General features: G+C 39.1%; 1 protein-coding gene across 1 annotated transcript; it reads left to right on the forward strand.

The window, feature by feature from the left end:
• The first annotated feature begins 1016 nt into the window (after window positions 1–1016).
• map2k2a (mitogen-activated protein kinase kinase 2a) lies at window positions 1017–12960 on the forward strand. Its single transcript, XM_042005888.1, has 11 exons — window positions 1017–1802; window positions 2209–2419; window positions 3130–3276; window positions 3438–3515; window positions 3937–3988; window positions 9193–9317; window positions 9876–10089; window positions 10260–10324; window positions 10409–10470; window positions 11212–11257; window positions 11370–12960. The coding sequence occupies exons 1-11, from the start codon at window positions 1714–1716 to the stop codon at window positions 11478–11480; spliced, it is 1200 nt and encodes a 399-aa protein (XP_041861822.1). The 5' UTR covers window positions 1017–1713; the 3' UTR covers window positions 11481–12960.
• Window positions 12961–17843: the final 4883 nt, after the last annotated feature.

The raw sequence follows: 17843 nt of genomic DNA on the forward strand, positions 1-17843 counted from the left end.
ATGATGGTGTAATGCAGGTTAAGTCCATTCAGATGATGATGGCGTTGCATATGTTGCAATGATTGATATAGCAGATTTACAGTACAAACAATACACACGCAGATTTTATTTGTACTGGGTGAATATCTCTGTGATAAAGTACCAAATATTTTAGTTAACTGTTATTTTGTCATCAAGGAAAATTTAATTGAGGTGAAAATATATTTTGCCAGGTTCTCTTGATGCAATGACAGAAAATATTGACATGGAAAAAGTGGAGATTTATTTGTTTTAGTGTTCCTAATTTGGCAGTAATATTAGTAATTGCAATCATAAAGGGTATACAGCACATTAAATATCTTTCATCTTCAGTGAAAAAGCATCACCAGTTCTGAAAAGCAATAACAAACTTTGTTTTTCCAGAAAACTGGGCAACGGGAACTATGAATACAATTTTAAAAGCAAGAACAGCTAAGGTTTTACCTTGGCATGTCTTTTTTGTTTGTTTTATTTAAACTGACAATTGGCTATTATTAAATAATCATGTCCTATTTTATTTTACTGACTTCCTCAATCAGTTTAACACCTTCAGTACCTTCCAGTCGCCAGTAGGTGGAGATAATATTTTTTTTCTACTACTTTTTTGCGTCTTAATTGAGTAATTTTATATGAACAGGCACCATTCAACAAGGTATGTCCCATCAACAAATCCAAGCAGAATACATTTTTAAAATGAAATAAATAGATAAATGAACACACAAAACAGACTAAAGAAAATTGGTATAGACTTGCTAGGGCGTAATCCAAACATGTTTAAAGGCTTTAATGCATTTTTTCCATCAGGCTTGAAAAATATGTTGAATGCTGAAATATTTTAAATTTCAGAAAATTTTGAGAAATTGAGAAATATCTGTATCAACCGAATTTCAACACATAAAAAAGCTGCTGAGGTGGGGCCGAGAAACGGTCGTACTAAGCTTGTACCAAACTGAATACTGAGTACCAGAGGTACTGTTATAAACTGTGATGGTAACATATCTCGCATTAACCTGACGGAGATTTTCAGTCTCGCGCTATTTATGCAGGGTTATCTGTGGGTGTCACAGGTCTGATGCTCTATGTGCTGCAGGCAGCTGCTGCTTCCTGTACTGAGGCACCACCAGCGGTCTGTGGCAAAGCTCCGTACGTTTGAGAACCTCACACACCCTGACCTGAAACGCGGAGGGATTACAATTTGAAACCTGTGGGGCAGCCAGCCGACTCGATGTACCGGTGTAGCTGCCGGTAAAACTGTGGTGGACAGTTAACTCGTAGCTGAGAAGCGAGGGTGCTGCACATTACGACGGAGAGACGCAGGGCACGATTTTTTTTTTCTCCAGGAGCTGGCGCTAGCTAATAGCAGCTAGGTGGCTAATGGGTAGTAGCAGCAGGTAGATAACTCCAAGGAGACTGGATAAAAGAACCCCGTCTACTTCAAATCCTATAGATGAACCCGTGCATTGTCCGACTTTTAAAGGTTATTTCGGCATGATACCTTCTGCCAAATTAGCAAACTGACATGCTGCTGCAAGTATATTAACTTTGCTAACGTTAGCTAGCCAAGTTCCTAGCCGTCAAGAGCGGATCCTGTTGCTTTTTCAGACTGACTTTCGAACAAGGAAAAGGCTAAATTAGTTGCTGCTCAGCTTACTGCAGGAGAGTGTTATTGAGAAAGTGATCGAGGTTAGTATTAAAATGGCACCCAAAAGAAGACCCGTTCCTTTGAACATTACGCCCATTGGCGAGGGGCAGGCCACCTCCAACACCATTGATGCTGCATCTGAGTAAGTACCATCTCTAGAACTTAAAACTAGTTGTACATGTATTAGAGTTGGCATTTATTGATGTGTCAGTTCGAGCTGTTTTTGTGTGAAGAGACTGCATGATAATGTGCCCCCGAGGTGCATAAGTACAAAAAATGTACACAAAATGCATTAAAATTGAATAAAAATCCATAAAATTGGTTTGTGAAATGTTGCTTTGTTATGGTTTTTAATTTATTTATTTATTTATGCGTGTGTGTGTATTTCTTTTTTCCCCTTTTTTTTCTTTACTAAAATATTGTGTTTTGTCAACTTTTGCAGCTCTATTTCTCTGGAATACAGTTTTAAAAAAAAAATACACACACACATCCCACCTAACTCTTCCTTTTTATTTACTTTTGTAAATTGTGACGTCTCCTTCTCACAGAGCCAACCTGGAGGCTTTACAGAAGAAACTTGGTGAGCTTGACCTAGACGAGCAACAAAGGAAACGACTAGAGGCCTTCCTCACCCAAAAAGCTCAGGTTGGGGAGCTAAAGGATGAAGATTTTGATCCCATATGCGAGTTGGGTGCTGGAAACGGAGGGGTGGTCAACAAGGTCCGCCACAAACCCTCAGGTTTGGTCATGGCACGCAAGGTGAGCCTTTATCTTCCTTCCTCCTTTCCTTCCTTCCTCCTTGTAGCTGACACATGACAGTGGGAGGCGGCTGCAGCAAAACCCATTCCTGTGAGGATTTTAGGAGTTTAAGAGCGTCTTAGATTTAATCATAGTCTCGCATTGCTGTTGCTGCTTCTCTGTGCTGTACCAACACACATAGAGCTCCTCTGACTTGCTTCACTTATCAGCAGCAACCATTTATTGTATTAAAAAAAACTCACCTTAAGCTTTGTTCAGTTTCAATACCAGAAAATGTGAACTGTAACTGGTTCTAACATTAAACTGAAATAAATAATTACTCTCTAATGTGAACTGAATTTATCAGCCCAGTAGCTAAACAAATGTAAATCTGTTTTAGTGAGCTTGTAATGTACTTCTTTGAGTCGGCTGCTAAAACTCAAGCAAGCACAAGCTTGTAGGCTGTCAGGTCTTGATGTGTGTATTCACGTGTCGGTTGAATTTCATCTAAGAGTTCACAAGTGTGTGGGGAAACAAATTTGGAAATGTGGGAACTTGTCCTATTTCTTTTGTAATGAGCAATTCTTTATGTAAATCACTGTGTGTGTTGACTTTGCTAACACAAAATGGTATTGTATTCAAGCTTGATACTGTGCCTTCAGTTTGTGACCTTTGAATGATAAAACTGCATCAGAACAGCGGTTTATGGTTTCTCTTTCTTCTCTCCTCAGTTGATCCACCTAGAAATCAAGCCTGCCATCAGAAACCAGATCATCAGAGAGCTGCAGGTGCTGCATGAATGCAACTCCCCCTACATTGTGGGCTTTTATGGAGCTTTTTACAGTGATGGAGAAATCAGCATCTGTATGGAGCACATGGTGAGACACAACAGACCCTTAGCGGGGTATCCTAGTAATTGGAGGGGGAGAATGTGTTGTTTCTTTTTGTGTGTTTTGTTTCTTTTTGTGAAGATCATTAAACAAGTGTCTTTTTTCATTTAATTTTTTATCAACCCTAATATACTGTTTGTTCTCTTCAGGATGGTGGATCTTTGGACCAGGTTCTTAAGGAAGCCAGAAGAATCCCAGAAGAAATCCTGGGGAAAGTTAGCATAGCTGTATGTACAGTATTTACACTGCATAAAATTATTTGATTTTTCTTGTGTATTTGTGTTATAGGAACTTCTCATTTTGGAATTTAAAACATAGCTGCCATTTGAATTTAGCACTGGTATAAACATGTTGCATATCATGCATATGTTGTTGCATTTGCATTGCACAATGTGGGTGTGTGTGTTTTTTGTGGTGTCTGTTGACTAATGTGAGCTGTTTAGTTATGAATCAGTAACAAGCAGTTGGGCTTACCTTATCTTGCTCTCTTTGCTCTTGCATCAAGTCTGAGGAGCAATAGTGGAATTACCTTAAGATTTTGTTTTCTGTTATATCTATTCAAGAAAATGCCTCTTTAAGGTGTAGATTCTTGTACAACATTGTGCCTTGTGTGTACCAGTTTAAAATGTTTTGTTATCTCATTTCCAGGTGTTGAGAGGATTAGCTTATCTGCGGGAGAAGCACCAGATCATGCACAGAGGTAACAGCTCTATCTAGTCTCAGGTTGGCTTTGGATTGTCTGCTTGTTCACTCACTCGCACACCATATTGTCTTTATACGTATCACTATATAAGAGGACTCAGTAGTGGAGTGGGTAGACTGCCACTGAAGCTTTTTGGCACTTAAATGCGGCAGTGCTTTATTATTATGTATTGGATATTCAGTAGTGTGTTACATAAACACTAAATTTCAGCTAATAGATGGCTCGAGTTTTGCGTTTGTAAGTTTTGTTTTTAGAGTGGCAGTGGCACCATATTTGCAGCTCAAACGTGAGCTACATTACAACGTATCACTTTACCATTTAGACAAAAGAAAGTTTTAAAATAGGTTCTTTTACATATTTTAATATAACTTCTCATATGGTGCAGTTGACAGAGGAGAACAAAAGCCACACGGTTGAGAAGTTATTATATATAGGAACACTGGCCAATCAGACCAACATGCTGTGGAGATTGGTGTCGGCCTTCCTCGTTGGCTTTAAAGCTGCTGGCTCCAGGTCGCAATGCATAATGGTCAATTTTGACCCCTCTGGTATACTGGTTGTGTACTATTTTTAGTGTTTTTTAGTTAGAATAATTATAGAATTACCAGGTTGGCAACACTCTAAACAATGGGTCCTCCAGGGAGATGCTGTAGGGCGGGGTTGACCATTGCAGTGCCTGTTTAAAATGGAAGGCCGCTGGTTTTATCTGTCAACCAGCAGATGTCAAAGTGGCATTTAAATATCGATATCCGTGCTAATTAATATCTAACTAAATTATCAATTTTAGAATCGATTTTTTTTTTTTTTTTTTTTTACAATACTATAATCAAACAACACTACAAAATGTCTGACTAGGTAGATAGTCAGCTATATAGTGAACAAGTGGATGATTTAAATACAGCCTCAGTAAAAAACAAACAAACAGTTTTTTACATTTTAAGTTACTGCAAAAAAAGTGACTTAAAACTGAAGAAACCAGTTAATTGCGATGATGGATGTAGTCATTGGCATGAATATACTATTCAGTTGTTCTTGTTTTTGATATTTTTACCTGGATACGTTTTTGTGAATTGTAGATTGTAAAAAGTATGTTTATATGTTTTTGTGTTAAGTGTGTTCTGTGTATAGTATTTATTTAATTTAGCTGCTTATTTTTCCTCTCTCTGTCATTTTGTAATGCTGCTGAAACACTGAAATTTCCCAGTTTGGGATTTTTAAGTACATCTGATTCTGAAGAGCTCTAGGTTCTGCTGTACAGAAAGTTGACCACAGCTTCCCTGCTTCTCCTCCCTGCCACACACTCTTGCTCTCCTTCCACTTTTCTTGCCCCCACTGGTGTTTTTATGAGACTGATTTACTGAACAGCTGATCAAGGTGCTGAGAAATACAAAAGGAAGACACCACGTTAGGCATTTAAAGACATGGACACCACCACATGCACACCCCCACCCTGCCATGGACTAAGTTTCACATTAAATTACAGGGCTGTCAAATGATTAAAAATTTTAATCAGATTAATCACAGCTTACAAAATAATTATTCATGATTAATCACTATTCGTGAGTGTGCTTGAAATATGCCCGTTTTTTTTTTGTTTTTTTTTACGTATCTTATCAACAGAAAGAACCCATGCTTATAAATATTTAGTGTTAACTGACCTTCACTTTAGTGGTCACTTTAGTTGTAATAATCACTTCAGTATTACATAAAATCAAGACCTTTAAAAAAAATCTAACTTGTGCCCCCCTTTTTCTTGTCAATGCCCCTGCCTGGCCACCTATCAAAACTTTTCTAGGCTCGCCCCTGCATGGCTGAAGTATAAATCCTTTCTACTACGTGTCAGCAACTTTGTTAGAGAATGGTCCTGCTCTGATTTGTATCGCAGAACCTATTCATAATTTCTCTCATCACATTCATGGCCCCTAGATGATCAGACCTGTCTCCAACATCTGCACACCACCAATGATTTCGAGAAGAAGTCCTCTTGCTTCCTTTTGCTGTTTCACCCTCACTATATATCTGAACTTGATCCATCTTCATAGATGTGTGCATGGCTTTCTGATGACTAGTAGATTTCACAGCTGTGTCTCTAGCAAACCTCAATAATACTCAAAAGTTATAGGAAATAAATCAAACAATATCTAACTGAAATAGGCTTGTTATCAACATTTTTTTTATTCTTTAGCTTCACGTGACAATAACACGAGTCTGATTGACATGAGACTGATAAACTTTGTCTACTTCTGCTAGTATATCCAAAAATAATACTTTTGGGTAAATCTGTGCTAGTGTGAACCATGAACCGCTAGTTTCCTCTTTCTCAGCTTAATGACAAACGCAACAGGAGAGACAGTACGCGCAACAGAAAAGCAGACCGAAAGTCATCATGATTCAACACAGGAGAGGGAGGGGGGAGGACCAGGCTGCCATGCTGTGTGTGTGTGTTGAAACATCCTCATCCCCCACGGGTGTGACACCCTCAAATGCATCCATAGAGCCAACCAGCTTGTTCCATCTTGCCTGTAGACACCTTCATGTTTCATCGTCATAAATGATTAATGCTACAAATGCAATAAATACGCGAAAAATTTTAATGCAGGTAATTACATAAATTAGTCCCCCCCCCCCCCCCCCCCCCCATGCAGTTATTCCTGCCCCATCACAGCCGAAACTTCTTGTGGAGTACAAACTGACCGCACCAAAACAAACTTTTTCTTGTTCTTGCGGTCTCAAGAAGTTCTCACTTGTGGAGTATGTGATATTTACTCTGTTCTATCACCTCCTTGCCGCCACTCGAGCGAGCCGCAGTAGAACCGGACAAGAAGTTGATGCTAGTTTCTTTTTCAAAATTAAGTTATTTGCGGAGCAGAGTCTCATTTCCTGACACTCTACTTATGATCCATAAATGTTAACAAACATAAAATAGAGTTAATGTAGATCCATTCATAATTTACTTTTGTAACATCTAAAAAAAAAAAAAATCACATTTCTGAAAGCATGTTGGCTCATATGGCGGTTTCGCCACGATCGTTTACATGTAGCGGAAACCCCGCTGCTTTGATACATTCTTGTTGCCATAGAACTATTAAATATGATAAATATTTTAACAATGAAATAAACATCGCAGTGCTACATTTTCACTATGTTGGGAGGTTGACTTGACATTGTCCATGATCACAGAGATTAATATGTTTGATTCACTCTAAATAATTGACATTTTCGCCCTCTTAGCTGTACCTCAACCCCTCTAAAGGTGGTTGAATTCATTCAGGGATGGAAAGAGTGGGAAACAAAATTATCCTGTTTATCTTTGGTATTGCATTTGTGCCTCGAAAATGGGTACAACACCAACTAAAACTCTTTGAGTATGATTATTCTTTTTAATCTGTTACGTTTTTATGAGATTGCTACCATGACAGAATTCTTCGTGCTAGGTGCAGGTTATGCATTCTAAGCCACAACACAAACATTAAGACTAATCCAGTAACCTGGGTTGGTTTTTAGGTGTGACAAAGATAAAACAATGGTTGGTCCTAATTCCTTATTCGTGTATACTGCTTGGATCATCGAATTGGTTGAAGTTCGTTCGTGCCTTTTGATAGACCGATGCTTCATCCAATCGCACTTTATATCAGTGAGTTTATTACAGTCACCACAGTACAAGCTTATGTTTGGAAATGTTGTGTGTCTGATATCGTATTTCATTCTGTATTCAAAAGAAGTTATAATTCACTCCATGGTAAAGTGTAAGCTTGACCTGCTTTTCCACAGGACACCAGTTAGGAGTCCAGGGTGTGCTGTTTTGAGAACTACTTTTAAATGCAGTCGGCAGACAGGCATCGAGCAGGGCAGCAACGTTTCACTCTGCTGCAGGGTCGGTGGTACTCCAGGATGGAGTTGTCTGTGAGCTCAGGCGGTAATTACAGCCTCTCAGATGTGATTATAGAGCAGCCGCACCCTGTTGACCCCTCCCTCAATCATTCTGCTCTTTCGTGCCACTTCTTTCTCCTTTAGTCTTTGCATGTCATTGGTCAGTAGGAGGGGGGAGGGGGTCACACACCACAGAGGACAGATTGCAGGGCTCAGCCATACACCATTATTTTTGCAGGATGGTTTTCAGTGATGAACTGGGTGTGTGGAGGACTGGGCCTCTTTTATAACAGGATTTAACAAGAGCTGGAGGGTGTTGTGCATGTCATCTGAAGCCATCATAACAGATTGTAGTCCTGCTCTAAACATTTCTGTTGTATGGAGGAAAAATAACAGTCTGCGGTGGTCTTTATTAAACTGTAGCTGGCCAGAAAGGTGGGCAGAGAGAGGAGGGGTGAGGTGCCGCAAAGGATTTCAGGTTGAGACTCAAACCTGGGCCAGCTGCTAGAACCTACAGCTTTTGTACATGGAGCACCTGTTCAGCCAGTTGAACTATTCTGCTACACTTTGGAAGATTTTCTTTCCCTGTGCAATATGATGTTTTTCCTCTGTCAGAAACCTCCACTGTGTTTTCTGCTGTCCTGATGTGAAAGAGACAATAAATAATGTGGGCTTAGTCATACATACACACAGTCTTGTTTCTACATTTAGAGCACCTGTACTTGTATAGTAAAACAAATACAGTACTGTGCAAATATCTTAGGTTCTTCAGATGTTAGGATTCCTACCCATCACACTTTCATCAGAGATGCATCAGGTTTTTCCCCCAATAAATTTGCAGCACAAGCTGAATGAACCAGACAGGGTAGCAAGAACATTAAGCTGTCGTGCAACGAATGGTATTGCTTCCTGGTAAACCTTATCTGAACATCAGAAACCGTATAGGGTTAGACAGTAAGACTGCACAGGTTCAAGACAAAGCTAGTGTTAAATACAGGCACAACCCACCTGCCAAGTATGTTGAAAAACTGGGAAAGTCCATCTAGGAAGATTTGATGCAATTTATTTTACATTAACTTTTAAAAACGGTCCATGGCATTATTTTTTTAAAACAACCCATTTTGTTGCCTACCTACTTGCTCTGCACAATACTGTGCATTACCACTAAAGTGAAGTTTGTTTACTACTTCTTCAGGTATGATATTCCTCTTGTTTATAGATAATGTAGTTTTGTCATTATTCCTATCAAAGGATGGATGATGGAGGCATGATCTATAGTCTTTCAGAAAATATAATGCACATTTTATTTTTTTGTCCTCTCTCCCTTATAGATGTCAAGCCCTCCAACATCCTGGTCAACTCTCGTGGGGAGATCAAGCTGTGTGACTTCGGTGTGAGTGGCCAGCTCATAGATTCCATGGCCAACTCCTTTGTTGGAACGCGCTCCTACATGTCGGTGAGTCAGCTCTGCACGCCTGCGCCCCCACCCCTTTTTCTCTGGCCCTATCCCCACTTTCCTTCTCCGCTCTCCTGACATGGCTCTTGTTTACTGGTCCCGCCCTCCGCCTTCCTTTCCTCTGGCCCTCCCTCACTCCCCTGCCAAGAAGCGAGGGCTGTGCCCAGGAAAGGGCTCTTTGGCAACGAGGAAGACAACTGCGCTCACACTTTCTCGTCCTTCTATCCCCTCAATCTCTGACACCTGGTGGGTGCAATGCCACAAACTCCATTTTTCATCATTTTAAAATCACTGTTATCGAGGCCCGTTGGCTGTTGATTGTGATTGTATACACACAACAAACATGCACCTGTCCTTGCCCACCCTTCTAAACTAAACCCCCAACCACACCCCACCTTTTCTTGCTACAACAGTCCCTCCACTTCTTCCCATTCCTCTCCTCCATCGCCTTCACTTCCTGTACCTTTTCTGCCACCCCCCTTTACCCATTTCTCTCGCTTCCCTGTCATCTTGGCTCTACCTGCTCTCTCTCTGACGTAATTGTGTGTTTCTCAACAGCCGGAGAGACTGCAGGGCACTCACTATTCAGTTCAGTCCGACGTGTGGAGCATGGGGCTGTCCCTGGTGGAGCTGGCGATCGGCCGCTACCCCATCCCCCCACCAGACGCCAAAGAGCTGGAAGCCATCTTTGGACGTGCCGTTATGGATGGGGCAGAGGGAGAGCCTCACATCAACATGCAGAGGCCTAGACCACCTGGCAGGCCTGTTAGTGGTATGAAACACAAATACAAATTACAAGCACAAAGAGAATGAAGTGACAATGCCTTTTTTTTTTTTCTAAGGATTGGAAGAGTAAAACTTTTTTACACAAAAAAGGGTAGATTATTAAAGAACTGTTCCGTGTAAACATGCCAATCATGTCCATTAACTCCTCCTCTACAGGACATGGGATGGACAGTCGACCTGCCATGGCCATCTTTGAACTTTTGGACTATATTGTGAATGAGGTCTGAGAAATAACTGGTTTGTGCAACATAAGCATGCTTTTAAATTGTTCTGTTTCTGATGTATAATTCTTGCTTATTTTTCAGCCTCCCCCTAAACTGCCACATGGTGTCTTCACCAATGACTTCCAGGACTTTGTGACTAAATGGTGAGCACTGGGAGTGTGTTTTTCTGTCTGCTTTTAAAATCTAAGTAACAGGAAAAAATCTTAAGTTTATCACATCATAGAAAAAGTGCTGTTAACCACTCCGCCAAACATTAATGATTAAAACAGTCAAGTTAAGAAAATTTGCTCTCAAACCTTTAAGAAAATGAGCTTTGCTCAGCATCGGCCCAACACTGTGATAGACTATTTTTTGTATATTCAGTTTCTCACACTTTCATTTTTGTAAGGGGGTTGCTTCTTTGTTCACCATTTTACTTGTTTAATCGGCTCTGACTGTGGCAACTGTTGGCACTCGCTGGCAACTTAGTGTATTAAGCCTCTTGGGTGTTATATCACAAATGTACACTACAGCTACAAACATTTTGGTAATCTTCCAGCTTCGAAATAGTAAAATTGTGCAACTTATGTTCTAATAGTATTGTTATAGGCCTATTTTTAATGATCCTGTGTTATGGGAATTGAGCCAGTTTTGCTCGTCTTATATACTCAGTCCAACATCATCAATTGCAAAGTGATTATTAATTTTTAAGATATTCCTTAATAATTCTGAACAAAACACTGTCAAATGGTTTTAAAATCCAACTTGTTTGCTTTTTAAAGCAAATTTCTCAGCCCATTAACATGTTTTAAGCAACTACTTTTCAATGAGCTTCATGCAAATCTCAGTTTGAATGTTAGAAATGAGTATGTCAGTAATGTTTTTGGTTTCTTCTGTTCCTGCAGTCTGATCAAAAACCCTGCTGAGAGGGCAGATCTGAAGATGCTGATGGTGGGTACCTGAACTTCATATTTGGGGGCCTGATGGTTCGATCTCCAGGCTATTTGTTTTTCATTTATAGCACCAGCATTGCAAACAGAAGTTTCCTTTTTTTTTATTTTAGAGTCACACGTTCATCAAACGATCTGAAGTAGAGGAAGTGGACTTTGCCGGCTGGTTGTGCAAAACCATGGGCCTCAATCAGCCCAGTACTCCCACCCGCGGCACAGAGTGATCGCTCCTTCCACCCCAATGCACTGCCCTGACACATCTCTGGGTCTCTCTGCATGCACCAACATATACTGTGCATACATGTACACACCCCACCACACATTTCTTTCTTTTTGTCTTTGTTTTTGTCACCTTGTTCTTGGGTAAAACAGTTTTGGGTTCCCATTCATTTTTTTCATCCCCAGCAGCAGGGCCCATTGAGTCATTGCACTGTAAGATCACAGTTTCACCATGGCAGTGCAGAGAGCAGCCACAGTCTTCACACTGCTACCGAGGATGTAAGGCACTGAAGGTCTGCCATTGTGTCAGCAGAATTTGCATTGATAAACTTATTTTGTATTGTTGAATTTTCTGTATTAATCTTTTCTATGGCAACAGTTTGTGGCTTATGGGGCTCTACTTCACTGGTCTGCTGAAGAGATTTGCTGAGCCAGAAATGACAGAAATATTTCAACAAATTCACTCACAAACCAAATTGGTATATAGGAGGTGGATCAAGCTAGTTTGGACAAAAAAATCATTTCATTTCACTTATTCATGCTAAAATGTTCTCAGCAAAGACCTTGTAGTCACCTCCAATGTAATAATGAAGTTTTAGCATAGAATGCAGGACAAATAGGCACGTAAGAAGTCATTTTCACTTTTTGGCAAATAAGAGCTCACTTTAAAGTTTATCTTGTATACAGTGTCGCAAACCAAAGAGGGTACTCACGACTACTAAAGTTTTTCAATGACTAGTCTTTATTTTTTATTCCTGAGCAGTGTCATCATACTTTTGAATGTTCTCATTTTTCATCCATTGATCTACACACTGACTGTTGACAGTTTTGCTTGTTTTTGATTGTTTTGAACCCTGCCCCCCAAATATACCCCTCAGTTCACATCCCACACTCTGTGGAAGGAGATATCATGTGGAGGCCTAATAAAGGCTAGAATGTTTTATTATTGTTATTATTATTTGATTATCTCTCTAATAGTGTCTTTGTATTTTTATTTCCCAAGATCATGATGGGAGTAGGCTCGTGTTTTTATCAATCGTAAATCTCTGCAATGTCAGTACGAATTTTCACTCATGTTGACTGATTTGACTTTTATTTTTCTCTTTCTCTCTTTCTTGTTGTTCTGAACCTTTTCCCAGAAGTGTATTTCGATTTCATTTGACAATACAGCTACATGTGGCACTCAAAGCTTTTGCTTGAAACACAAACCACCTGTTGGCTCGCTTGCATAAAAAACTTGGGTTGAAATACTGTTTTAATTTTTTTTTTGTGTGTGTGTGTGTGATTTAACCCAACTCCTTTTGGTGAAACTCCAGACTTCAAATGAAATTTCAGATCTGCCAAATGGTCCAAAAAGCTCTGACTAAATATTATAACCCAGGTTGGTGTTGGTCACATGGTGGTGGTGGTGTTACCTGCTAGCCTGCTGTCTTGCTAGATCTCTTGTATTCTCTCTGCTTATGGCTGCCCTTTCAACCCCCCCCCTTCCCAAAAAAACTTCATTTGTTAAAAGCAAATGGATGCATTGTCACTTCTGTGTACAAAGCTATATACAAAATGACAGGAGTACTATTTTGCAGTCTTAATATACAAATTTTTGATTTATGTAAATGACGATGAGAAGAATCATTTTATTATAATATAAAATGTGTTGAATATGGTTATAATGTATAAAAAGATTCAAATAAAAGTTATTTGTGAATGTACTGCAGACTAAGCAGTTTTAATTCCCCAGTTATGGATGGTATGATGAATTGTTCCAGTACATTTGGGGTTGTTGGTTGGTCTGAGGGGAATTCACCTTGGAAAATGTTAATGCTTTTATAAGATTTGGAAAAGTGGGGAGAGAAAACAAATCTTTAAACATCAGGGGAAAATATTTGAAAACACTCAGCTATGGCCCTGGATGTATTATGTGGACTTAGTTGTGTCATAATATACTCACTTCACAGCAAAAAAAAATTTTTTTTAATTAAATGAAAATAGTAAAACGCCTTTTTAATACTTATCAATGCATATTTTTTAAGTTATTTTATTAGTGGCTTTTAATTTGCTTCATACTTTATTGGAAATACAGAGCACAAAGTAAGCTTAACAACACACTTTATTGCACATATACTTTCCCAGTTAGGGCAAACTGTTAAGACGGTTATACCTCTGTCTGTCTCACTGTATACATACATATATTATTATTATTATTATTATTATTATTATTATTATAAACTATTTTATTAAAATGAAGAGACCTTTTCTGTCTGGCACTTAAAAAAGAAGAAAAAGAACCAACATTTCTGCATTGCACGGGTTTTGAAAGACAAAATATTGCATATGTAGACAGCATATATATATATATATATATATATATATATTAGCACTGGGCAATGATGCAGTAAATTAAAAACACTAAATCAGGGGCCTGCAACCTGCGGCTCCGGAGCAGCAAGTGGTTCTCTGGACCTTCCACAATGGCTCTTAATACATGGCAAAAATGTTAAAGAACTAACTAATGTGTTTAAATATAGACAATGACAAATGCAGGTTTATAACAATTTTTCTGTTTTTTTTTTTTCCAAAGAATAATTGCAGTAAACATAATGACACTAAATGTACCCGTAATATATATGTATGTATGTATGTATGTATGTAACATCCACCCATGTACCTTTAGGGCTTCGTTATCCAGATTTCTGGCCTATAAATTCTCTAACTTTGCAGTTTTAGCTTGACTGTTTAGCTTAACCTCTTATGCCTGCACCCTCCGCTACATGGAGTTAAGGGGTTAACATCCGGTTTTACTGGTGTAACGTTGGGTCTGTTAATGTAACTTCATATCTGTGGTATCCACAGAAAGTCCAGAATGTCAGCTAACAGCTCAGTAAAATCATTTCTATGATCACCAAACACCCGTTAAGACAACAGACAATTAAAAGACCAGGTACACAAGTCTGAAAAAATACGTAAACACAAATTATGGCTCCCTTGTCCACCCAACAAGCATGAACACGAACAAACAACACCTCTACTGAAAGCTCACATCTCACAGATTCCAAAACTGTGACCAAGATTTACTGAACTATAAAAGACGGCCCAATTTATGCTTCACGTTTGTAAAACATGGTCATAAAATATCTTACCTTTACTGTCTTGCCTCAAAACTAATACCAGGATAAAACCGAATTTAGTTAAAAAAAAAAAAAAGGCAGTTTTCCATCCAAAAATCACAATTTTCTGCCCATTTGTATGAATTTTGAGAAGAGAAATGTTGGGCAAAGTGTTATTATACGTTAACATGCCCAGCCCTAATATTTGTATATACACTCACTATTCAGAGCTTCACAGACCAGCAGCAGAACTTTAAAATCTATCCCCTGACAGACAGGTAGCCAGTGTACAGACCTCAGAGCTGGACTGATCTTTCTTATATACACTATAATGTATACACTTATACACTTATAGATACTTTCTTGGTCTTAGTGAGGACTCAACCAGCAGAGTTCTGAATAAGTTGCAAAGGCCTGATTGATTTTTAGGTAGACCTGTAAAAACACTGTTACAATAATCAAGCTGACTAAAGATGAAAGCATAGACTTGTGCTTCAGGTCTTGCTGAGACCTCAGATCTTTTACCCTTGATATATTCTTAAGTTGACTTTGTGATTCCCTTAATGTGTTTTTCAAAGTTTAGGTCTGAGTCCATCAATACACCCAGATTTCTAGCCTGGTTAGTGGTTTTTAAGTGTATAGACTGAAGCTCTGTAGTGGCCTCTAATCATTTCTCTTTGGCTCCAAAGATTGAAGCTTAGATTAAAGATTAGCAGCAATATTAATTTAAATGCATTATTAAATTTTGCTCTGTGTCAAATACTCCCCTTTTGCACCCTACTAGCAAAAATGTGTACATTAAAAAAAAAAAGTCATGAAAAGAACGTAATTATTTTTCATTTTTAAAATGGTTATGGTACAACTCGATTTTATGGTCGAAATGCCCAAAAATTAATCAATTTTCATATGCAAACAGGCATATTATGGTTTATCTGCTAGACCAAATGAGGTAAAAAGAAAAACATGTCAAATGTGATGATCGCCACTCTCAGGCCTCTCATCTCCAGCACAGAGCTTGGTTGTTTTCTGCCGGTGCACCAGCTGATCGGCCGGTGTAGAGACTAACCCTTCAGAAGTATGATGTTGTAGGCAACCCACATCTTTTGGCTTCATTGGCATGTAATGCCTAAAACTGCAGCACCCTTTATATGGCATCAGCTGCTCATCCAAGTAGACCTCACCAGGATTGATGACGAGCCGGTGTCGTGCCGAAAAAAGCACCCTGCCGTGAAAAGCACCCCCTTACGCAAAGCACAGAAGCCTTTCGGCATGTCAACGTGCATTGCCAACTGTTAATATTAAATAGCCTATCATACGTCTTAATGGATACGTTACAAGCTTTAGTAACTCAACAGTACCCGCTACGAGCCCCTTCGTGAATAACTTGAAGCTGTCAACCAACTCATCAACTCGAGCCACGGAAGGGCAGGTGGGCCTGGTGGTTACTCCCGTGTCGAGAGGATTCCACTGGATTTATCCACTTTTAGACCTCCAAGCAGGGTCCAGTTTTGTGGCTTTGTCACTGCCTTCAGAGGAGTCACTGGAGCTGGTAAACACTGAGTCAGCCCCTCGGAGGTAGTCCTCAACATCACCGCCGGAATTAGTGTCGCTCTTGGAGGTCATATCTGAGGTGTCACCGCCACATTGGACTCCAAGAAGCTGTGGGCCTCTGCTGCAGTGTAATAATGTGCACGGTGTAAGGTAGGACACGAGAAGCACTGAGCTGCGGACGCAGCTGAGTAAACTGGGGTAGTAAACTCTTTTGGTTTTCAAATGTGGATTTCAAATGTGGAGTAATTAAGATGTTTACAATAGCCCAAAACTACAACTACGCACAAAAAAATTAAGAACATAAAAAATGCATTATTTTGCATCCCTAGTCCTTGAAATGGGCGGGGAAAACATGCTAGAAATTAAAATCCAAAAACACAAAAATGTGCTTGGGTGTAATTAAAGGATATATATGTGTGTGTGTGTGTATATATATATATATATATATATATATATATATATATATATATATATATATAATCTTGGTGCTGACAAACTACCTGAATAAGTCATAAATTGTCATTCTTTCTTCTGATATAAATTTAATTTGTGACAGCCACACATGAGCCGTTAATAATGAGGTGTTAGCTATAACCTGCTTGAGTACAGTATGTTCCCTGACTTTGGCAGACACCGTTGGCAGAACATCCTCACAGCGATAGGGCAATTAAATTTGTAATCAAATTTAAAATTGAACTCACAAAACACTAAAGTCCAAATGGTGAAAGAAATACTCAAAGTTTGGTTATGTTGGCATTGCTGTTTGTGGGTTGTATATACACCTGAAAAAAGTTGAAGAAAGTGTGCTGAGAAAACACAGCAATCTGTCCCAGTTTTAGAATAACTATGAAGCTTTTACTCAGCATTATAAGAAAATAAGCTATTTTTTTACACTGATAAGAACCACCAGCACTTTCACACTGCTGACACAAATGTAGGCCAACAGTTGCTGGCACAGTTTTACACCTTTACTAACTATATAAACCTTTAGTTTTAAGGTTATGTGGTAATGTGTGCACATGGATTATTAAGTGCCGTTGATTTATGGCTGGAATCAAAACCATCTTCCAGTCAGTAATGACAAATGCAGATCAGATGTTGGGTGTCTAGCAGGGAAGTGGACCAGTTTAAATTAGACTGAAAGGCGACATTCCTATAAAAATATCTGACATCATCTCAGACAGTCATCCACTCATTTTGACTGGGTAATTTAGTCTAAACCGAATAGAAGGCATTCTTTGTAAATACAAGTCTATGCACTTAAGAGAACATGTATATACACAACTTATTCACCCGTATTCTTTTCACTTAGTTTTGCAAATTATAGAAAGCGAGGACATCAAATGTCTACATACTGCAAATCTCTCTAAAGTTTAAAGAAATCCACTCTGTTCATTTGCAGACAGAGCTGAACAATGCCCTCTAGGTAAACAATATGTCACTGCCTGTTTCTGCCAAACAGCTTTCCATTCCTCTGTGAGCTTATCTGTGCAGAAGCAGTCCAGTGTCAGGACCTGCTGCTCTGTGGGACTATGGTGGTTACCTGCAAGTCTGAAGTCAAAGGTAACTGTTAACAGACAGCAACATTTAGCAAAGTTTGTCTGCAAATGCTTAAAATGTTGCTGAAAAATGCGTTGAGTGGTTTGGTGAAGTGATATATCGTACACAAGTTTGGTTCAGATGACTCTGAAATACAATAAAATTGTGAAATATAAA

Source organism: Melanotaenia boesemani, chromosome 14 (assembly GCF_017639745.1).
Source record: "Melanotaenia boesemani isolate fMelBoe1 chromosome 14, fMelBoe1.pri, whole genome shotgun sequence".
Classification (NCBI taxonomy): Eukaryota; Metazoa; Chordata; class Actinopteri; order Atheriniformes; family Melanotaeniidae; genus Melanotaenia; species Melanotaenia boesemani.

Excerpts from the sequence above, each read along its gene's own strand:
- map2k2a (XM_042005888.1), top strand. The coding sequence starts at position 1,714 with ATGGCACCCAAAAGAAGACCCGTTCCTTTGAACATTACGCCCATTGGC. Across the intron at positions 3,516-3,936 it reads TGGGGAAAGTTAGCATAGCT|GTGTTGAGAGGATTAGCTTA; the intron begins GTATGTACAGTA and ends TCTCATTTCCAG. Across the intron at positions 11,258-11,369 it reads CAGATCTGAAGATGCTGATG|AGTCACACGTTCATCAAACG; the intron begins GTGGGTACCTGA and ends TTTTTATTTTAG.